This window comes from Branchiostoma belcheri, unplaced genomic scaffold, assembly GCF_001625305.1.
Source record: "Branchiostoma belcheri isolate BF01 breed outbred unplaced genomic scaffold, Haploidv18h27 scaffold1, whole genome shotgun sequence".
NCBI classification, from domain to species: Eukaryota; Metazoa; Chordata; class Leptocardii; order Amphioxiformes; family Branchiostomatidae; genus Branchiostoma; species Branchiostoma belcheri.
The window spans coordinates 864,570-888,208 of NW_017802379.1; the positions used below are offsets into that span (position 1 = coordinate 864,570).

The 23,639-nt window shown below is 43.7% G+C and overlaps 3 protein-coding genes across 5 annotated transcripts; 1 reads left to right on the plus strand and 2 right to left on the minus strand.

Moving 5' to 3' along the window:
- Positions 1 to 380: 380 nt before the first annotated feature.
- Positions 381 to 2,420, minus strand: LOC109482938 (kelch-like protein 21). Its single transcript, XM_019786214.1, has one exon. It carries the CDS (start codon positions 2,418 to 2,420, stop codon positions 381 to 383), a length of 2,040 nt encoding a protein of 679 aa, XP_019641773.1.
- A 5,336-nt stretch (positions 2,421 to 7,756) lies between these two features.
- On the plus strand, positions 7,757 to 15,925 carry LOC109467238 (leucine-rich repeat-containing protein 4-like). Of its 2 annotated transcripts, none has more exons than XM_019765190.1 (3): positions 7,757 to 7,974; positions 12,080 to 13,322; positions 13,481 to 15,925. In XM_019765190.1, the coding sequence occupies exons 2-3, from the start codon at positions 12,093 to 12,095 to the stop codon at positions 14,249 to 14,251; spliced, it is 2,001 nt and encodes a 666-aa protein (XP_019620749.1). In that variant the 5' UTR covers positions 7,757 to 7,974; positions 12,080 to 12,092; the 3' UTR covers positions 14,252 to 15,925. The 2 variants fall into 2 exon arrangements, with proteins under 2 accessions (XP_019620749.1, XP_019620742.1); XM_019765183.1 differs by lacking the exon at positions 7,757 to 7,974 and adding an exon at positions 8,426 to 8,571.
- Positions 15,926 to 16,411: 486 nt separating this feature from the next.
- Positions 16,412 to 23,433, minus strand: LOC109467489 (coiled-coil domain-containing protein 74A-like). 2 transcript variants are annotated; one of them, XM_019765512.1, is made up of 9 exons: positions 22,599 to 23,433; positions 21,993 to 22,040; positions 20,686 to 20,733; positions 20,099 to 20,222; positions 19,512 to 19,690; positions 19,013 to 19,104; positions 18,145 to 18,254; positions 17,782 to 17,841; positions 16,412 to 17,438 (listed from the first exon to the last, which is right to left on the minus strand). In XM_019765512.1, the coding sequence occupies exons 1-9, from the start codon at positions 22,966 to 22,968 to the stop codon at positions 17,300 to 17,302; spliced, it is 1,170 nt and encodes a 389-aa protein (XP_019621071.1). In that variant the 5' UTR covers positions 22,969 to 23,433; the 3' UTR covers positions 16,412 to 17,299. The 2 variants fall into 2 exon arrangements, with proteins under 2 accessions (XP_019621071.1, XP_019621065.1); XM_019765506.1 differs by having other exon boundaries at positions 20,686 to 20,748; positions 22,599 to 23,432.
- Between the last annotated feature and the right edge of the window lie 206 nt (positions 23,434 to 23,639).

Here is a 23,639-nt window from a genome sequence, read left to right on the forward strand (position 1 = left end):
AGAAATACGGAGCACTTGAGTCTTGCTTGGAAAGATCTCAGGAGATTTACTGTATTGGTGAAGGCTGGATAATGTACTTTGATGTGTCAACGAAATTTGTCTAATTTTAGCGACCAGACATTTTCAGATGAGCAGCTGGGAAGTCTCGTGACTCAAGGGATTGCATCAGGAGTACCGCATAGGAATTGTTTGATATGTGCTTTTTACATAATGTTTGGCTTATTGCCAACAAGATGATCAAGATCTAGAACATTCTACCGCTTTTCTCTGTTGTAATCAACAAGCACGACCAAAAATGATAGTCGAGCTAAGGATGTGCTTTTATTAAATCTTTTCATTACGAAATTTGGTAAAAGACAACACAATATGATTTAGAACATCTACAATGCAGGTAAACCGTCCTCCCCTTCAGTTCGAGCTAGTTCGTACCCCGCTGTGAAATCGTCCAGTTCGGCGTATTTCTTCCTGTTCTCTTCTATCGCCTTGACGAGTTTGTCGTGTATCCATCCGCAGTCCCGGATGGTGACGGCGGCGTGCGCCCGCCTGAGGTGTTCCACCTGCCGCCCCACGTCCAGCCACTCCCTCCGCTCCGGGTCCAACAGCTCGATCACGGGGCAGGTGTACGCCTTGAAATAGTCGCTGCCGCCGGTCAGGACGATTTTCCCGTTCACCACAGCCATGCCGCCGTGCAGGTGGCTTTGTTGCGGCATGGGAAGCTTCTCGAACTCCCGGCTTTCCACGTCAAAGGCGCACATGGAAAAACGTCTCCCAAGCAAGGGCATCAGGTAAATCTTGGAGCCGAGGACAGCGCTCTGGTACTGCGGTTTTCCGCAGTGGTAAGAGTCTACGTCGTAGTGCTCCCAGTTATCAGTGGAGGAATCGTAAGTTTGGACATAAAAGTTTTCGTGTCGTCCTTCCCAGTAGCCCATGACCACCACTTTGTCCTTACACGACGACGTGACGGTTTTGTGCACGGTGTGCGGCACTCGGGCTATCTTCCTCCATCGGTTGTTCCGTGGTGAGAAGGACTCGTAGCACTCCGCGCCTTTCTCGGCAGTCATGTTGGTCCCTATGGCGTAAAGTCGCCCCCCAGCGGCCACAAAACCGAACTGGCCCTGGTGAAACGTCAGGGGTTCGGGCAGGCGCAACCACAGGTCGGCAGAAGAGACATATCTCCAGAACTGCATCTCTCTCGGGTCCTCAGCTTGGCACCGCTCCATCGAGGCCAGGATGTAGATGTCGTCATCCATGGCCAGGACGTTCAAATAGCAGTTCTTGGAGACCAGGCTGAAGGGAAGGTCGGACAGGATAGCATGGGAGCATCGCCACGGGCCCAGACAGTCCATGTACGGGACCTTGACAGGCTTGTGTCCGGCCGCCTCACTGCCGCTGATGCCTCCTACCTGTACTAGTATCTCCGCAGGCAGGCGCTGTGTTCTCTGCTGGAACAGATCTTCCTCGACTTCTTGGATCATTTCGAAACATTCTGGGTCATTTTGGATCAACGGCTCATGCTTCACGTTAAACTTGAAGTAGTCCTCAGTCATCAGACGAAGGTCAGCGCATCGCAGCAATGCCGGTAAGAACTGGAGCCGAGTTGTGTCGGACTTGGTCCATTTCATGACCGCTTCATACACGCTTTCTTTACACCACTGGCATCTCTCGTCGGTGAGGAAGAACAGAACCTGGTCATAGGAGAGAAGCTCAAACTCTCCAGTTCTAACAGTGTCTGGGAAGTTGTCCATGGCAAACGCTCTAGCCTCTTCTACCAGGGTTTTGCAGGAGTAGAACTCTGCAAAGTGTAAGATACCGAAACAGTTGTCGGAGTCGAGCTGGCGCGAGAGATATTTGCAGCAGGCAGTCACGACGGAGCTGAGTTGGAACAGCGAAGCCGCGTGAAGCATAGACTCTACATTACTGTTTCTGATGTATATAGATCCGGTATAAAAGTAGTCTAAGACATCACTCACTATGTGGGAAGGCACATCGTTCAATCGTACCTTCTCGTCTTTCCTTTCTCTGAACTCTCCGAGCAGAAGCGTGGCGAAGAAAGGACTAGATGCAGCCAGGACCGCCCGATGACAGTGAAACTTTGTGTCGCCGACGCACAAGACGACGTCACATAACGTGTGCGTTGTTCTGGACTCGTTTAAAGCGGTCATCGCCGGTGCCAAGTCAGACTGCAGTTTCGGGTACTGCAGCTTATTTCCCTTCTCGTCTTCGGTTATAACCAGAGTGACCAGATTCTTCTCGATGCTTTTCAGCAGATCAGCGAACTCGCCCTCCTGGTTAGCGTTGATCCGGCGTACCCCCTGCAGAAGACGTCGGCCGTGGCGGGTGTCACAAACTTGCAGTTCTCCTTTGTCGTCGAAGACGTAGTCAAAGTCATCACTAGGGGCGTCTGCTTCCTCTTCTGACATTGTGTCCGATACCTGTAAAAGATGATATTGTACATGGTAAACGATACAGCAAGGACATTATACATCGCGTCATGTCCAGATGTCCAACGACAACTTTTATCTAACGACACAAGAACGCCAGCGTCTGTCTTTCTGCAGTTTCTAAATGTTCTAATAGAGGGCGCTTACTGCCTAATGGGTGAAGTCTGCCACCTCTGACCGCTTGCTTCCTCAGGCATTGACACTATTATGATATTATGATATGATGGCATCATGCAACGTCTCGCTCCCGTGGTGGGCCATGACATGTGACACCTTTCATAACACATAGATCTGATTACAAACACGCCGTATTTCCGTCGAACTTGACCTGAACTTTAGCTCTGGCGACCCTTCTTACATATTGCACTCCTGACAACATCTGTTAGTGCTTGTCTAGACTTATTTTTGTGCTATATCGAGGTTTGATAGGCGTCATAAAACTGAACCGAAGACGAACTGACCTAGAATGTCTATGTTTTATTGACAGATCTAGAGTACTGTTGCGTTGCGTTGTGTAACTATACTTTGCTGTGGTTGCCATTGAATTCCGTCTAGCGGTATTAAACGCACAAAAGCTTTATTCTGCTCTTTTGAAAGGTCCTCTTTTTCAATGATGTACGTGATTTGAGACTGTGTCAAAGGCACCCATACTCGTTATATCCAAATAAATATTTTACACCATAAACGCTAAGCGATGGATATCAAGTAAGGCCCTCCCCCTTTATGCTAGCAAGTTCCGTTCCCTATCCAGCAATACATGTGTAGTATGATGCTTCATAATGCTAACTCTAAATGTTTCTCATGTCATTCGAGTTGTCGGATAGCCCTACCCGTCAAAATAAAGCTAGGGAAATTGGTGGAATATCGTCACTGACCTGGATTTAGTTACGGAGAGGGCACTCGAGGTGATTAAACGTTCTGCGACATGGAGGCGGGTCGGATCCTGTAAACCTGATATGCTGTGCAAACGAAACAGCACTAATTTTAGCTACGAGGACTTGTCATGCCGTATCCTGGGTTCGAGAGTGGTCACGTGACCTAGGAAGCTTCATCAAAGTCCGGAATGGCAGTTTCATATCCTATATGTATATAATATCCTTGATAATCCCATTCAGATTGGCGTTTACAAAGCGGTTTCAGGGCCTAACCGATTTAAACTGTGTTTGTGTGTGTGTCGCGGTGTGCGTATGTGTGTGTGTGTGTGTGTTTGTGCCACGGAGTGTGTGTGTGTGTGTGCGTGTGTGTGTATGAATCTGAACGGGCCAAATCAGATTAAAACCGGTAGGATAGCAGACCACCTACGCAGTTTCACAAAAAGCTCAACCGGTTTAAATCGGTCATTAGGCCATGGGTGTATGATTACCAACGACTAAAACCAGTTCGATACAAACGGACTTTTTGTATGTTTTTGATCAAGCATCGGCCTTTGTGAACAAATGACAATTGCAAAACATTCTAGTCTCGTATCATCATAATCAAATTTGTACAGTTGAAATACATCAGTACTAACGACGTTCTCACGTCGCACACGTCTTGTTTTTCAGTCCGACTGAAGAGTGACAACAAGGCCTGAATGTTGACCTGATGACACTTCTGTGTGCAGACGTGACTGTGATCATTTGCAGTGTCGTAACCTTGGTCGGCAGATATGCCAAATATGACCACAACATTGGTCCAGTCTTTACAACAACAAGTGCAGACGTCGTATATTAGTATCGACCTCGGATGAGAAGGAAGAAAATAGGGTGGACAGAGAGATTGCTACCACATAGTTCAATGTAACCGTGGCTTGTACACCCCAAAATCAAGAACGTTAACCATATGCATGGTTCCGGGGAAAAAAGAACAAATATTTGAAAGAAAGTACACTTAAACTACAGTATGATTGTACAGTAGTCGAGAGGTCATAGGTAAACAGTGGAGACGCTCTTGTAGGGTGTTAATTTTTTTGATCCCCTGATCTGGTTGAATGGACACCACACACGTCCATATTGTTCCGCTCAGACACGGTGTCACAAGAATATCATCAACTCCGGCAAAGGTAGCTCAGAGAAGTAAACTTTTTACTTGCACTACCTTCTGAAAACAATAACCTTAACTGATCGGATAAAACACTGGTGCTCAACAAAACTCACAGACTAACATACTTTCGAAGACGTCTCGGATAATCTGCCAGCTGGATTCCACATTTACTTAATTTTGTAATCAAGCTCCTTAAGAAGACGCCCACCTTCAAATTAGCCCCTATCTTGGGTATTAACTTAAGTAAATTCTCCGCCTTTGAGTTAGCCCCCATCTTGAAGTATTAAGTCATTAGCCTGATTAGGAAAATTCCCGTTTACGCCGCCACGCCCATTTCAGTGACAACACGGCTGTGTTTTCCACCCAGTAGGGCGTAGCCGTGTGGTGTTTTGCATGCCGGTACTGTTTGGCCATGAACGTCTGTTTTCTTAAGACACCCGAGGGGGTCTTAAGGCAACCTGAGGGGGTATTCAAGGACACAGCAGTGTATGACCACACCCGTAGCAACTCCAAGTGCTTGCCGTGTACTACCCTAGTTTTAAACTTTTATATAGTGGCGTACCTGGTGTCTTTTTTTCTTCAATTGTTTATGTAAAATGCGCCAAGGAAATGATAATGTTCTTATTGTACCAGCTGTTTCGGAAAAAAAAAAACTTTCCCAGTTGTCCCTTTAACTGTGGCCGTTAAGTATTTTACCAGTCGCCCATGTTGTTTTGTCAACCGTCCTTGCTATTCCGCCACCCTTCAGAGGAAGGATGGCAAACATCTTAAGAACACAGACCCGAGCCTTTGTGTAGAACAAGAGCCCTTTCTTAAAGTAAGGGTAAGAGGATAAACGAGGAACGGAAACTCCTGTTGACTTTTCAAAGACTGCTCAATTCTAACTCTAAAAACCCGTCTTACGGTGTTTACATATCTCTAATATAGCCATCAAAACAAACGTGTGAAAATCCGGATCCGCATTTGGCTACAGACAGTCGTCCTTGCACCGTAGTAAGCACCTTTTTTCTCTCTCGAAAGCTATAGAAATGTTTTTTCCAATCGATGTATATCCAGGGATTTCAGCCAAAGGTCTGCACTTCTCACCTGTATTAATCATTGCATTACGTGGGCTAAAGAGGCTCTGAGTAAGGGCGCGGATAAGGTGTCCTTGTTGCCCCGGGATGTAAATAAACAACGTGTCGTCACGTCCGCCACTGCCAATGAATAGGCACAATCACCCTCGGGGTGGATTACAAGTCGGTTGAGGACAAAGCAGCATACCTGTAGAACTAGGTAGCCTCACAACCGGGCGCCTCAGGAAACACGAACACCTGGTACAAACCTCAGAAATGTAGACAGCCTAGTCGATCTGTTAGCGAATGTGCTGAAAAATCCTTAACAAGTATTGTAGTACCAAGAATGCTATGTATTTTCTATCCCTGAAATAGCTTGAAGGTTTGGCTAATAGCTATAACGAAAATACTTTTTTACTAGTATGGCTAGTATCTTTAACTTAACTTTTTGGGCCTCTTTGCTTACTGAACTTACCAATGTATAGCAATAGTGATAGAGGAATTGCAATGTATTCGTCCTAACGGTGGATAAAGTTTGTGAATGGAGGCGTTTCCCCATCTACGAAATGCAAATTTGTTCGTCAAACATATCCCCACTCGTAAGGTCGTGCAAACATCAACACAATACTGATCAGGCAAACAGCCAAACAGCGTTCCAAAAATACAAGCACTTGATTACGTCCGTCCGTTCACACTAGTGCGTCAACCTAAAGTAAACATTAAATATTCTGGGATAGATTTGAAATCTGAGAGGAAAGGTCAAAATTTAGATTGCCAGTATTTGAAAGATCAGAATTCTACAACATACATTTTCAACACCACCCATAACATAGTTCTATGCATATGCAAGTGAACGACTGAAATAAAATTTCAACCAAATACACAGGAAAAAAATACCGTAGACTAAAATCTTTATCTTTGTATCAAAAATGACATCACTCATTTCGTCATATCGTTCGATTATGATTGTCGGAAGATAGGGGCTAGGGGAGGGGAGGTTCCGGCTGCAGTGACGTAATGACAACGGTATCATCTCCTCAGCTAAAACACACCAATCGCAGATATGATGGCATACATAACCAGTCCCATGGGTTTATGGCTTTCTACTTGCATGGATTCATGCCAATCATGATCACTGGTCCGTTTACATCAAGCATGGCGTTAACAATACCCAAGTACGAGCAGGTGCATTGCACTTGTGCCCATACAGACTAGGAATTTCTTTTTGTGAAAGAAAGCCAGCTGTAGCTAACACAAAAGCGGAAAATTCAAACGATAACAGACCAATTCACGACAAACTGTGTCAGTCCCCGTCACGTTTTATACACCGCAAACGGTGATCTATGGGACCTTTACACGACACTGAGAACCGTTATTGCAGTACTCGTACGATACCGGAGTCACCCTATGGGAGCACGGGCCACCTTATATGGACTGATGAGACGATACATGCATATTCAGATACCCGGATCACGTCCACTCGAAAAGGATGGGTTAATTTACGGCTTGTTAATCCCAAGTGAGACTTCACCCCCTGAGTTTTTCCTCATGCAGCCCGCTGTGGGTTATAGTGAATGGGGTTTTAATATGGTGAATTGCTTCCCCGTTTGGGGAATTGCGGCTGTATACATTACACGGTGACAGGTGCAGTTTCCAGACTATAGTCATTAGTTTGGATATGTGAGTTGAGTGTCTCATTTTGTAGGAACGCTATATAGGCTAGCCTTGTTCAGCTAGTTCACAGTAAAAAGAATAGCTCCCTAATATTATTTAACAAAAATCAAATCTATCTGATTCTGGAAATAGAATACATCTATATTATGTATAAGGATTATTAAGGTGAATGCATATTTAACACGCTGCATATGCCTTGGTTTATTAGGCGATAGTATGCATGGAAAAGTAATGCACCGTTAAAATTTGATTTGCACCATGGAACAGGAAAACTTGCACGTTTTCTAAGTAAACGGATGTATCACTGAAAAATGTGCTCTTCGCACGACATGCTCTCTGATCCATCGCCCATTTCCTCCTTCCTTGAACATGTTCCTTGTACCAAGAAGGTTGACCTCCTTGCTTGTTTGTACCATAGCCAACGCCCAGGAAGCGGTACGTAACGGCTCTAATATGAACATTGACAGAGGTCGCCTGAGAGGTCTGATGACGAGGCTACCCACCCGGGAAGTGAGTTACCCGCCACGTGATGACGTCACTCGCGTATATGGGGTGATGCCAGCCGACCAATCAGCGCGCGGCGCTACCCGGTAAATAAATTCAAAACCTGGAGGTTGCCAGGCCCGGAATATGTAGGTGTTTCCTCCACATGACATCCATTCAAACAACCAGAAACTCGTCTTCGGACAAGTGTTGAAAACAGGAGCTCTAGTTTTTTGACTGATCACTACAAACTGTGAAGTCGTGTCTCTATCTCAACTTTGTAACCAGCCAAGTTTAAGGTTAGTGTGAATTTTTAAGGAACTGCTTTGTTGTATTTTTGTATGTACGAACGTGGAGTTCTGTTCGATGTAGCATTCCATATGGAATTTGTACATAAGTTTTGTTTACATTTTTTACACACTAAATACCATTATTTTCCACCATAAATAATACCATATCTTTTCATTCTACCAATTCTTTACTCTATACTATATATCTTTGTACAAAAAATATATTTCCCAACATTTCCATCAAAAGAAATTTTTCCATTATTAGTTTTTTATTTTATTTAGGTGAATATTCCGAAATGTAGAAAAATCTGACCCTCTCCCTTTCCGAGACTTAATATATTCTGTCTGAAGACGCTTATTATTAATGAGGAAAACCCAGCGGGTATGATTTGGTATGTCGGATGATGCTGGGACAACCAATGAGTGCCCAGCGTTGGCTTGTAAGCCAGGCGGCGAGAAGGCGTGTCAACCAGTTGTCAATACAAAATCGGACGAGAGATCCACAATTTCAGTTCTCCAGCTCTAGCAGAAGCATATCTTTGTAGAAATATCGTCTAGAAAGGGATTTCCCCCGACTGAACAATTTTCCAGCGGTAGAAATTTAAGGTAGGTTTGATTTTTTTCGGTGTACTACAAGCCGGGTGTGGACTACACGTGGGCTTCCGGCAGCCTTACAACTGCATAATGTGTCGGCGGCTGTTGTGGTTTGGCGTTCAACGCCCTACCCGTAGAAATGCTCGTTATTTGACCCAAGCGATCCGATTTTATTGCGACAAGAGGAGTGTTTAGTGTTGATATGAGTCGATTTTCATATTTGCTGCGTTTTGCTGTTTTTCTGAGGTTTTATTTTACCGTGAAGCTCTAAAACATGGCATCATGTTCTCGGTCTACATAAATGCAAATCGCCAACCGGCGTTCACATTTGAATTTTTCCTGAAATCATTTCACGTTATACGTCCCCAAAAAAGCAGAAGAGATCAAAATCGGATCCATATAGACCTTAGAAAAATATTTTTCCTACGATATGTACCCGTTTCTTCCTCAAAATCGGCACCGGAACTTGGCAAATACCGGAAAGGTGTAGAATCGAGGGCAGCCGACAACGCCTTATTAGTGATTCACTCTGTGTACATGGGAAGTCTGGCAGAGTGGCGTGATCGAAGCGTGGTTGTATTACATTGTGCATGAATAATCACATTGTAAATGGCAGCCGTTCGCTCTCTTTCTCACCATAAACGTTTCTTTACGGAAAACTGTCAGATTTTGTTGTTTACCTGATCCTATGTAATCAGGATTCCCGCCCTTTAAATTCCTCGAATTCTGGTTGTTTACTATGATGAACGCTTGGCTTCGCTTCTTTCGTTGGTGTTTGGGCAAATGTTTGTCTCCATGTGAGCCGAACCTTTTACACGAGTGCTCGTTGAATCAGACGACAGAAAAAAGGGTACGGGGTCTTGTTACAACGGCTGAATTGTGCCATGTTGTTTTCTATTGTGTTGCCTACCAAAAGGCTCTAACGAACTTGTAGGATCAATTTTGTGTAATTTGTTTCTTGGCCACCCAAATCAAAATCAAAGCTTTGTTTGGTGCCAGAGGTCTGTCACACAGAGAGGCTAACGTTAGCACTAAAAAGATTCAGCTGTGTAAACTGGATGTATTTCTAAAGAAAAGTTTCTAGACTATGAAAGGAAGAACTGTTAGTGTTTGGTGACCTCGGTTTCCTGACTTGTTGCGTATGGAAACAGATCGTATGTCTTCCTCAGACGTCTGAATTCCACAAATTCCTGCGGCCCACTTGCTGGAACCCTGCCCTGCGGGGTGCCTGTCGCGAAACATTTACTGTCAACGTTTTTACCTGAACGTTGTAGTACGTTACAAGTTTGGCGCGCGTTTTTTTTTTACTTTCACCTGCCACCCCTCCCGCCCTATTCAAACATGTCCACACCTTTTCAAAAGACTTGTGACGATAAAGCCCCCTGTTTGTTGATAACGTTTGTGGGGTTACACATGTTCGCAGTGGCATGGGGTGAACTTTTCACCTCACCACGCCCCCCTGTCAAACACATTTCGTACATTCGTCACTCTTTCTACATACCACTACGGTCACAATCCAAACCAAAGAAAACGTTCTTTTAATATCCCTTTGCGGAAAAGATCCTCGAGGAAAAGGCCGTTTGCAAAGGGAGAGTGCAAACGGAATTATCAGCTGGTTGTGTGATAACAGTGAGGGGTGTGTCAGCGAGCCATTTGCGATAAGAGGTATGTCATGCCCGGGCTCGCGTCCGTCTCCCTTGGCGACCTATCAGCGCCCCGGAAAAATCGAACCACTTTCTCATTTGAGGGCAGCGCAACGCACCGAATTTTATCCATTTAGCTGCGCGGCCTGTGAATTATTTTAGGTAGATTAAAATGGGGGAACATATTGAATGCCAGAATGTGATTACGAGAATTAGTATAAGGTGGAAAGATTGTTAATGCAGATTTTTCTGGACTATTGTTATTCGTTGCGTTCTGTAGCCGTCTTAAGGCTCATTTTCCAGTTCGCTGCCTCCAAAGCACATTTAAAGCTGACCCAATTCAATATGAAAAAACATAAAATGGACCCAGGGAATGACAAAACCGTTCTTGAAAATGATGGCACTGAAAAGAAATGTCGTTACCTATAATTTTACCCCACCTAATGTCTCTCCAAATAAGAAAAACATGTGTTTTGGGCGTGTTTTTGTGAGGCCTCAATCTGTATTGCTTCTAATATCCTAGCTTAGTGTGAGAACTGAAGTATTGTTTCCCGTACAGTCATTTAAAATCTAATGATATCGTGAAAAACAAACAAGAGAGGCCCCCTGCTTGTAGTGTTGTTTTAAGGAAGCCCCGTCGTGTGGGTCACTGTCCATATCGCATTTCAAAAACTGAAGAGGCTCTTGTTTAAAAATCCATCGATATGAAAATATCAGAAGTAGATAGGAATTTCAGTAAAACACATAACACGTTAACATACGTGTTTGGTGTAGGAGTTTGTTTATGGTTGTCTGATAACATGGAATGGGTGGCTGTTAGAGTGGCAGAAAACTTCCACGTCAATATCTGCTCGAGGATTAGCCTGATAAATCGTTCCGCTGAATTCTTCACATTTTTCTTTGACCCTCTCTCCTTGAAGAAAGACAGCTTGTTTGATCTTGCAAAAGTTGAGATGATATGACTTTGAGAAAAACACATTACGTCGCCGACAAGGCCTGGCGTGACGACTTAGATATTTCTCAATATGACGGCACATTCCAGTCCAACGTTATCACACTTCAGAGTGACGTTTTATCTTCTCAGAAGGAAACGTTTAGTTAGATTCTGACGTTATTCGAAACAGCTGTCAAAGTCACTTGAAAAATTCCAAAGGAAGACACCACCAGCGCTGCATTGTTTGTTGTACTGTCGCCTGTGTGGTAATCGTCATCCCAAGGGCATCGGAGTCAACAGCTGCAGCTCTACTCCGAAAATTAAAACCTAAATGGCTTTCAGAATTTGAATATTCAACCTTTGTACTCGCCCCTCGTCACAAGTGGCCCATACAAGAAATTTTCAGAGGAATTCAGAACCAGGAAATCTAAACCAGGACAGTGAGTGTGAGTGAATTCAGAGTGTGCTTGGTGAGCGTCGCGATCAGATTTCTAAAAGCTTTCCCGGCGGTGTGATTTTCAGCGACTCCTCCGTGATATGATAAGATCTAAAGAGGTGCTTGATTGTTTTTCAATCAAACATTTACGCCCCTTATCTTGCCCAGGGCCACTCACCACCGATCATATGGCCCTTGTTCTGGTGATAATCCCATGCTGTGAGGCCAAGGCCAACTGTCACATTGAAAAGCAGGGAGTCGGAAAGCGTCACAATGTTCTCTATAGTTGATAATTCTTGTGGAACCTTTTTTTTTTTACCGTGTATCGGGAAACAGTGAAATTAGTACAAGTACAAAACACAAGATAAATTTTGCACAACTGTCAAAAAGGACTTGCACATTTCTTTCCTTTCTTTTCCTTTCATTCTTGGGCTGTGCATACAAAACGTCCATATGTGTGCCGCAAGACTGACATAGACTTATGTTTCGTTTTCTCTTCTCTTTCAGAACTTGTTGCAGAATGACTCCCCGACTAGTTGCAGCCCTCCTGGCGGCCTGTGTTGCTGCCGTGGTGTGGTGTCCCCAGTCCGTCTCAGCCGTGCACGCCTGCACAGCCGAGGGAGACTCGGCCAAGTGCGAGTGTCCCCACCAGTTCGGCACCATCGACTGCAGCGACAAGAGTCTGACCGAAGTCCCCGACCAAGTTCCGTCCACCGCCGGCTACCTGGACCTCAGCTTCAACGCGATCACGACCCTCCGTCGTAACCAGTTCGCCCGCGGCAACTTCACTCGCATGTGGGGGCTCCAGCTCGGTAACAACCAGATCGACTCGGTAGAGGACGGCGCCTTCAACAACATCGGCGACCTGAACCACCTGCGACTGGACAACAACCAGCTGACGGTGGTCACAGCCGGCATGTTCCAGGGCCTGGGCACCGTCACCCACCTGTCCATGGACTACAACCAGATCCACACCATCCAGGAAGGCGCGTTCGCCGTCTTCGAGAAGCTGTACGTTCTCAGTATCCAGGGCAACCAGCTGGCGACGCTGACGGCCGCGATGTTCCAGGGCGTCCGCCTGCCCGAGTACGGCTCCCAGTTCAATTTCCGCTACAACCGCATCGACACCATCCAGAGCGGCGCACTGGCCCCCCTGCGGAACCTGGAGGAACTGCACCTCACGGGGAACAAGCTGCAGACCGTCGAGGAAGGCTCCCTGGACGGCCTGAACAACCTGGAGTCGCTGTACATCAGCGAGAACCCCCTCCAGACCATCAAGGAGAACAGCCTGAAGGACCTGAAGAACGTGCGAAGCCTCAGCATCCAGTTCACTAACATGACGAAGGTCGAGGCCAACGCGTTCGCGGGCATGGACAACCTGGAGTCCCTCGACCTCCAGCACAACAAGATCGACGACATCGCGCCCGGCACCCTCCAGGCCGTCCCGACCCTCAAGATCCTCACCCTGCGGTACAACAACCTCACCGTCGTCAGGAGCGACGTCTTCAAGAACGCGCCTCACCTGCAGCAGCTGGACCTGTCCCACAACCCCATCAGCCAGGTGGAACGCCAGAGCTTCCAGAGGCTCCCCACTCTCTCCACCCTCCATTTGGACCACACCCAGCTGTCAGCCATCGACCCAGAGGCCTTCTATGGAGGAGACTTCGGTAGTGTCTACATCGACCTGTCCTACAACAAGATGACCACCATGCCTGTTCCCGTGTGCCGCCAGCTCTTGAACCTCGGCCAGGTATGTTTCGAAAACTCTCTCTCTCTCTTTCTCTCTTGTAGCATCATCACCAATTTGCTAAAACTTAAACATTTTAGAGCAAGAATGACCGTTTACATGATACAGGCCAAATCAATGTTGATTCTAACATCCCTGTTCTCTCTTGTGTTCCCCCGTAGGTTGATCTGCACGGTAACCCCTTCAGCTGCGACTGTCACATGACGGATCTGTTGAGCGGTTGCGGCAGGCTGGTCACCGGTCTCAACTCACAGATCAGTTGCCACGGGCCCCAGCCCCTCGCCGGCCGGCCGCTGAAGGACGTCACCCCTGACCTCCTCGTCTGCAGCCCTCCCACCATCACCGAGGCCAACAACATGGCCAAGACCACCGTCGGAGACGTCTTCGCCCTGCCCTGCGGCTCAACCGGTTCTCCCCAGCCGATCGTGGAGTGGACCCTCCCCTCCAGCATGAAGCTGAGGCAAGGCGAGCAGAGCGAGCGGTTCTCCGTGGGCGACGACGGCACCCTGACCATCAACACCGTGGTGGCAGCCGACAGCGGCTCCTACAAGTGCACCGCCATGAACACCGAAGGGTCCGAGCTCGCCATTTCCCGTCTGGAAGTCGCCATGTCTGCCGATGCCCCCTCTGGATCCGAGAGCAACACCACAGCCATCCACCTGCCCGAGGAGCCGTCCAACCCCGTCCAGCTCGCCCTGGTCGTCACCCTGTGCGTAATCCTGGGCGTCCTGCTGGTGGTGCAGACCGTGTACGTGTGGCTGTGGCGCGAGCGCAGGCGGTGCCGCAGCCAGAAGGCGCGCACTAACGACGTCGACCGCCGGGGGCTCATCCCTCTGGCCGACGCCAGCCAGCTCGAGGACGGTAAGCTAGTATACACGGACACGAACGGTGACATCGCGTACATGCCCAGAGGAAAGGACTCGGCGGCGTGATGTGGCACCGTAGCTAGGTCTTAGATAGCGCTTTTTCTGTAAATTATATGAAAAAAGGTGAAAAAAAATTGTGAAATGTTATTTAATTTGTATTCTTACTTGTGGAATGTATTGTATCAAAATGCGAATGCAATGACAAGTTTTGTTTTATATCAACACAAGCAAGAAGTGTTAGAGGGAGCTGTCTATAGAGTCGTGGAGCTTTGGAAGTGATATTTTTAAAATCATTGTCACTGCCTTGTATATAAAGATGATTTAATGGCAGCTTGCACTTGTGCTGCTTTTCAACATGACTAATTATTCTTTGGGCCACAAACAAAAATGTCTACATTTCTTTTTCAACCCAAAGAATTAATTCTTTCTGATCGCTGACTTTAAAAATAGCACCTCAATTTTGTACATATTTTCTGTAAATTATGTGAAATAGTTAAGGTAGTCAAGCAATCTTTGTTATTGAATTTGTCATAGTAACATGTCTAGAGTAAGTTTTCTTCCGTTTTGAAAGGGCTGACATATGTTGCTTGGTCTTGTCTCTCAAATTGAGAGGGCATAAAAGAACCCATAGATCCAAAAACTTGCATCCTCCTGAACATTCCCGTGCATTTTACTAAATAATGGTTACCAGTATGCAGTTTTTGGCATAGATGGAATGACAAAGCCTCAACATGGCCAGCTCTCTTCATTGTATGCACTTTTACAGAGGCAGCTTGTTATACGTGTCTGGGTTTGGTGCTTTTATGTTTGATATGATGTTTAGAGATGGTGCTTGATGATAGCACCACTGTGAATGGGGAGAACAGAGAAAAGAAACTGGTTTAAAGGGAAGATGTAAAGAAGGCTGTAGAAATGAGAAAGCAGTGAAAATAATTATCAATTAAAGCATCAGTGAAAGATGTTTGTGCAGTACGTAATACACAATGGGCAATAAAACAGGAAATACCTTGTGGTACATACGAAGTACATGAAGGAGGAAGCCAACTTTTGTGCTGTTTTCATTGGCTTATCTAGATTAGAATGCACTTTTGTTACATTTTGCAGTATGGTACGAATCTTTTGCGATTCACTTACTACTAACTTTGAGCTGACTTTTACTTATGTGAGCTGACGTTTCTGTTTGTTGCAACTTTTTTTCTAAGTGAAGGTGGAGCTGTTGTATTGTGGAAGGGAAACTTTGCACTTGTGTACAGCACATTTTTGCAATGCAATACATATTTTTCTAGGATATATGTGTTTTTTAAGCTTGTACCTCAACCTTATTGTCAATGCAGGGCACCACATAATTTCTGAACAGAAAATGTTTGAAATTTTGAAACAGATAATTATTGCTTTCAATATTGTCAATGTTTCCTCTTATAGAGTAAAGCATATGTTCAGCTTTGGAAGCACTTGTATAGTATATTATGACACAACTTGTAAATAGATATTAGGTGGCATAAGAGTCTTCAATGTTATCTGTGCACTGTTGTGTTTCAGTGCAATATAAAACTCGATGACTTGTGTTGCTCAGTATATGCTACTTTGTGAATATGTTTGTTGTTTGTATAATTTATTTATAATGGACTTTACTAAAGTATGAATGAAAAATGAAGCTTATTGTTGTCCACTGTAAAGTGAGTCAGAACAGCAGCTTTTGCTATACAAGCATTTTTGTAGAAAATAAACCATTGAAAATGATTTACTGTTTTTGTCTTTTCATGACTGTCAAATCCAGGGTAGAGAATGTAATGAAATGTGTGCATGTACATGTACCATAATGCTGGCCTGAGACTGGGAAAGTTCAGATGATTTTGAATGATTCAGTAATGGAAAGAAATACATGACTGACCCTAGTGATAGTGAGAAATAGAGTTGCTAGGAGCCTAAATTTTGGTGGGAGAGTATTACATGACATTATACCTTGAAAAATACAGACCACAGAAAGGAAATGCCTCTGGAAGATACTAGCAATCACATACAGAGACAAAATGAAAGAGTCAAACAAAGCATAGGTCTGTACGGAGACCTAACTACAGTAACAAAGGAAACTGATGTGTGGCCCAAGGGCTACAGAAACGGTGATGGGCATGGCCCTATACACCAAAAGGTTTGGGATGAATTTTAACTTTGCAATAGAATATCTTGTCTTTCCAGAAAAGAATACAACAATCCACCATCACATTCTGCTGTTGCATTTTACTTCTGGCACAATGATTGTTATTAACATGCTGACATGTTCACAGCATCTAAAATCATATGTTAAAATGATATGGCATAAAATAGATAGAAGTCTTTATGAACTGTACAGGGTCACCCCAACGTTTTGAGACCTGATACCTCAGCACCTTCAATATTTTACAGGGAGATCCAAAAGTCTGGGAGACCTCGTATTTTACATACCACATTTCTCAAAGTCAACCTAGTGCCTATGTCAAAGAGATCTACACATGATATACACAGAACATGTACAACATGTATGGAGTTTTCTTGCACTCTGCAAGACGAAGCCAAATTTGTAACGCACTGCACTTCTAATGACTTCCATTCCGGGTTTTCTCATACTCAGAATATTGCATATTCAGTTCCATTTTTGTTTAATACAGTATTTCTATACATTTGGACAAGACTATAAAATCGCACAATTTGCATAGCAGCTAACATATCTTTTTCAAAACAATGATTTCTTTGGACAATGATCAATTTGTTTATAATTCCACTAAAAACATGTTTTGCCTTCAAATTTAGGTTTCTATTACCACTGAATAAGAGCTGACAACAGGCATTGCCATAAGCATACATTACTTTCAGAATTCATACTTTCACCAAACCAGTAACGTTATACTTATTTTCCATAAACATATCTTGACCACAACATACAGATAAAAAAGAAAATGGCTCTGAAACCAACGAGTATGATAATGATGATGATGAAAACAACAATGAAAATGATGACTGTAAAAGAAATCAGTTATGGTTCCTCCACTATGAAACCATGCAGCATTTTAGTCTATTAATTTGATATGTCAATCAGAAGGTCACATGACAACACTGGGACCAATCAGGGACGAGCGGTCACTGTAGCACCTCCTTGCGAAGCCTGGACTTCTGAGCGGCTTGGACCCGTTTCCTTCTTTCCACATTTTTGTTTCCTAACGTTGATTTCAGGGCGGGTAGAGACACCTTTTCTGTTTCTCTGAAGGCTGCCTCAGGCCTGCAAAAAATGAGATGATTATTGCTATGTGATTCTTTACAGTAAACATTTACATATGAATTCAGATACTCCATAGTGAACGCTATCTAAAATTTCTGACCCTTCAAAGAATATATCAAGTTGATTTATTTTGTATCATGCAATGAGATGATAATTCATTTAGGATATGTCTGCTGAATGTCATATTCAACATTGTGCTAGGCATGCATGACATCTTTTCGTGTAAAATAAAGATAAAGCAAATCTTGTATGCATCAGACAGCCACGGGATAACTTTAAATTGTTCAGAGTGAAGGTAACAAATGTATTATCACACTTCACTGCTGAGTAAAAGGATACTTACAATTTTTTTGTTGGATTTTTCATGGGAACTTTTGGCAACTTGGCTACAGTCTCCACTTCCCTGTAAAGAAAGGAGCAAGAAACAACTTTTAAGACTTATGAGACTTATTGCAGCTTTTATCTGCATACACTATGATAATTACGTGAAAGATATCAAGGTCTTCAACTAACAAAGGAGGTTCTAACAGTAAGAGTAAAGACTGGAACCATGCAGCTCCACATATTTTACTGACTTAGCTGACTGACACCTTTTGCATGATTTTTGTGTTGCAAAACATGTTGGTCAGCTGAGGAATGACTCCACTCTACTCGTAAGGAGGTTCTAAGGGACATATTTCAGCCATTATGAAGATGGAGGACTGACCCTTCACTGGACTTGTCGTCTGCCACGTAGGCCTTAGCGAGGAGGTAGGCATCAGGAGTCCACTTGTGAGAGTACAGGACGTCCCGTAGGTCAGACTTCAGTCTCAGCAACTGGGAACAACACATCAAAATTAAGTAACATACACTTTCTTATAGGAAAGATGTTATACTGTGTATTAGTAACATTTATACTAGTTTTATATACAGGTTTTACTAGCTACACACCCAGATAAATTTTATCTGCCAATGTTTCCTTGCCGTGCGTCACAACATGACAAGGCGTGGAAGAGTTCTGAGGAAGGTAGCCTGGTAGCTGTTGGGTTACTGGAATCTCTACAGATAAAATCCATTTGGTTGTGCAGCTAAGAACCCATATATACATATACTTTTGCTAATTTATACACATGTTGGATCTACAGTTTATTCCTGTTTATAATTGGTACTAAGGCCATGTTGATTTGATTATATGGATGACATCCTCTGGGAACCCCAAAACTGATGCGCGCGTGCGAATAAAAAAAAAGTTTTGCAAAAAAAAAAGTTGCTTTCACTATGAAATCTACGTGGTCATGAAGGTTGAACAAATGGCACAGAATATGTTATGGCGAATAATCTACTCTTCGAATTCATTTCTTTACATTTTTGTCTTTTTTCCTTTGATTTTGGCATTCTACGACATTGGTATCGTTTCTAAATGTTTTCCTTGCAACTTATGGTATATTTTTGCTCATTTAGCAACTGTTTTGCACGATTTACAGTATGGTTGAAAACTTTTTTTTTTTGGAAACGGCTGAAAATTCATGCGCGCGCGGATGTCATCCATATAATCAAATCAACATGGCCTAAGTGAGGATTTGTTAGGAGCTTACCTCGTGTGACTGTCGGTCACCCTTGTTCTGAAGATACTTGATGATGAGTTCACACTCTGCCAGGGTGGGGGGCCGAGGGGGGTGGCCGGGTCCTGAAGGAACAAGTTTAATCATTCAGTATAATTATTCTGAATTCTATACAAGGTGTATGCTCCCGCAATTGAATAAAGCTTGACAATTCTTTATACATTGTTGTACATGTATTAGGCATTCTTCAATGATTATTGAAGTGCCTTCACAATACAGTGTGTGTCATCTATCTTGTTCAGATTTCATTGAACAAATTGTCTGGTATATTTTGATCCGACAAAAACTGTGTACATGTGTATGAGCCTTATTACCTTTCCCCACACACATTAGAACATACCCAAGGAAATGTTAGCCTGGGTACCATTCAGAGTAAGCTCTGCTACACTAGAAAAAATCTTATCTAGCGTAGCGGAGCAAAATCTGAATGGTACACAGGCTATGGAAATGTCTGATAATCAAAGACACCCACCTGGTACAATCTGCAGTGGGTTGAGCAGTATCTGAGGTGTCTTCACCATCTCCCTTAGCTGGCTGGTGGCCAGCTGCGCGGAGTCCGTGTGGACAGCCTGCACCTGAGCGTTGCCGTGCACCTGGTACGCGTGGTCGGCCGGGGGCACCTGCGGCACCTGCACCTGCTGCAGCTGTTGTCTGGATAGAGAAGAAATACATGTATGTTGGAGCCGTGATATACGTTTTAGTTCAGCTCCATGGGAGTTCAATGATGTCTTTTGCTGAGAAGTTGTCTTTTGGCCTTGCATTAAATACAGTACCACAGCTAACCTGTTCAAATTCTGAACAAAAATTCAAGACAGATGGATAGGATATGTGCAGGCCCAGTCTTTGTGAAGTATTGTTTTTCCCAGTAGTTTTTTTTCCCCAGTAGTAACAACCCTATAGCACCACAGAGCAACTGTTCGAATTCCAAACACTATATATAAAAAACAGACAGATAGAATATGTGCAGCAGTGAAGTGACAGACAGAGCCACCAAGTTTTTTGGGTTTGGGAACACCAGTCCTCCTGAGTCAAAAAGTTAGTTTGGAGCCCTGCTATTACCTTCCACTCTGCTGGATGATCTGTGTCAGGTACTGGTTCCTACTCCTGGCCTCCCGCAGGGCGTACTTCAGGTCTCGTATCTCCTCCTCCAGAAACAGGGTCTTCAGTTCGTCTAACTTGTCCTCTGTTGGTGGAGAACAAAAAAGGTAAAACACTGCTGTCAAGTACTATGCACGATAAATATCTAAAGCGATAAAGAACACACATGAGGGTGCATAATACTATTAATAGAGGTACTCATCTGTTGTAGAAGACTGGAGTAGTTGTGAGTGCTATGCATGATAAATAATCTAAGAGATTAAGGGTAAAAATGTTTGAACTTTTACATTGAAAAGATGACTGAAAAACATGCATGTGGGTTCACTGAAACAAGCTTGATACAAGATCTGTATCTGTATAGCCGGTATAACCACCCTTCTGCGCAACACAGAAGCTTTGATGGTAAATATATTACGTGGGGTTAAATTTTCCAGTGAATACGTTGTACTTAAATGTAGCAACATTTCAAAAGGTCGATTTTTTCTGGGGCAGATCTACTCTTTGGTAAGTGAAAGATGAGAACCCTTCAGAAATTAAAGCACACTCACCTTTTGTAGTGCTACTCTGATCCTCAGTACTGGACACAGAACTCAGCTCTGGAACAATAGAGGCTACGGTATATATGAATATAGCAGTGCAGAAATGTCATCAATTTAGTTCATTTGTAGACTTATTCAAACATCAATGTCCTTAAATTGTTTGAAAGTGAATGCTAAGCCAACATTCCACTTAACTGTAGTGTAAGGAAATCAATGGAAACTTTCCTGGTGGTCAAAAAGCAAACACACATTGTGTTAGGTGAAAATACTGCGGAGTAGAAGTATTACACATGTACGACGAAACAGCTACTTTCTTCAAATGTTGTGTGTAATACTAATAGCAGACATCAGTTTTAACACAGTAGAATTAGCAGCACACAAACACAGAAAAAAATATAGCCCAAGTTTAAGCCTCCGAGCCTGTTAATACAGAGACTAATCCAAAAGAACTGATCGGTCAAAGGAAAGAAAAGATGGGATATAAAGGACGATGTTTGACCAAGAGTGCTTAATTAGTTTGCAGGTGTGCAAGCGTGATCCACTGGAACACTGGGTATTGACTAAAGGGGGTTAAAAGTTTGTTCGTTACACAAAAGTACAAGCGGTTGCCAAGCGAACCAACGCTGGAAACAAACCCATGAATCGTCAGCCCTCTCTTGTGATCACTGTTGAGAGCACTTATGTATTGAAGTAAAAATTCAGCTTGTTGCTGGGTTGAGTGTGTTTTGTGACAACTGTGATTTGGTGACATTTTTTAAAGGAGGAAAGTGATCAGCACACTATAGAACATCTGTTACTCTAGCCCTTTTCACTTATGTTAAGACTATATTATTATTACAATCTTGTCTGGAACTGATACAACTGTTTTACATGTTTTGTGAAGTATTGTACAGAATTTAGTATGGGTTTTCTTCCTGTGTTCTTGGTATTCTAATGACATTAATTGTGACACTTTATTTGAGTTGAAAATATAGAATTTCAGTGATATGGAGAACGAATTAAACATAAATTTAGACGCCAGTGGATCTTGAACAGCTTGTTTTATACTAGTCAGAACCACCAGAAATATGAAATGATGATGCAAGTATAATGCTAATATTTAGTAAAAAGATATTCCACATGTCACTCACATGAAGAATTTTTTTTCTGGAGTACTTTCAATTTTGGGGACGAAATGTTAGTTTAAGGCAAAGTTACTATTTTACTAGGACAACCTTAGATGTTTCACAGCTGTTCTATTGAAAGATGGATAAAGGGTGTGGTTTACACAGGTGTGTGGTGGAAGAAAAGGTGACAAAAACTTAGCCTAAACCTACCTTTCTTAGGGCTGAGTCCCTTACTCATGATCAACTTAAAATGGAGATCTGTGGATGAAAAGAAATACACATCAGTCAAACATATCAACTATATCGACTAAATTACATAGTAGTATAGTATAATAATTACATGTCTAAATTCTTGACTTAATTGTATCCCTGTCCTCATTTTGTATCAATGCATCACTCCATTTAACAAATATTTGACATACAAAATGGTGATTAAACTTATTGAACGAAAGCCAGAGCCGGTGTTGAAAAGAGTCTGTCACGATGCCAAGTGGAGTGAGGAAAATTAAGTCGTTCGCTGCAAGTTTATAAGATGAATGGGTCATTACGTGGTCCCTTGGAAAGAGCAGCCGGATGAACAACAGGTATTATGTTGCTGAGCACGCATCTTGTGGAACAACAATACACGATTCAACCTGTTAAGCAATCTTTGAAGCAGCAGTAACAAGCTTAAGATATCGCTGGCTGAGATTTTGCTAACAAAACATATGTCTTGAACTGTTGTAAAGGGCCAGGTTTGTTTTTAAAAAACATATGGCGAGTTAAAAATTATACTGAGGGGGTGCGTTATATAGTTTTCTAGGCCCTAAAACTCACCTTTATTTTCTCTCTTGAGACCTTCTATTTCGTCGTGAAGGCTTTTCAAGACATCTCCATGTTGTTGTTTAAGAAAGTTCATGCTTTTCTGGAGGTGTTGTACCCTGGAATTGGCGTCCATGTCGCCCGTACCGAACAGATCGGAGTCCGTGCTCTCGGGAGAGAACTGCACCCTCCCCGCGGATCCCTGCCGGTCTCCCCGATCGTCGTGCCCGCTTCCAGGCGGAGGTAGCGTCTGTAGGCGATCCCGGAGGAAAGGTCTGGGGTACCGGGCTTTGTCTAGCGTCCCAACCCGCGACCACTGCGGGAACTGCGCTTGCAAGGGAGGCAGGCCCGACGTGGTGCTCGAGTTTGCAGCTAAACTGGACATCGTGTCAAGTACGTTGTTACAACACAACTTCACCACATGCAGAAGAATTGAGCTATTTACAGCGTTTTTCGCGGTCCTTCGTCGCTCGACAGAATGAAACTTGGCTGTCGACTCGATTCTAGGACGCCAGGGTGTGCATAAACACGAGAAAAATCCAGGGAATCTGGGCACAATGGTTGGAAGAACGGGTTCCTCTCAGTCTCGGCTGCAGACGCCTGGAACACAAAATGGCTGTCTCACAGAACGCAGAAGGTAAACATCCCCGGTTCCCGCCAAACTGGCTTTGCGTGCAACTTCGCAACCACGATCCACCGCCTAATTATCGTCCAAAAAAGACTTGGGCATCGTAGCGATGGTACCCCGTGTCATTGCCATTTTTTGTGGTGGCCCACTGTAGCCATGAACTGTAGCAATTCACCATGAAAACATTGATACATTATCATGCAAATACCCGTTGCCAAGAAGCCACCCGCAGTAGGGAGAATTGACACCCTGACCTAGCATAGAATTTCACAATTTACAATCTAGCGTCCCACCAAAGTAACAATAAACAATTTGTGACACTGGAAGTTGATAATAGATATAAATTTCTTCAGTTTACAAAATCAAAACGGCACAAAGTTGTTTAAAAAGACATATTTATGCGGGTTCCTGCAACAAGTCGTTACACA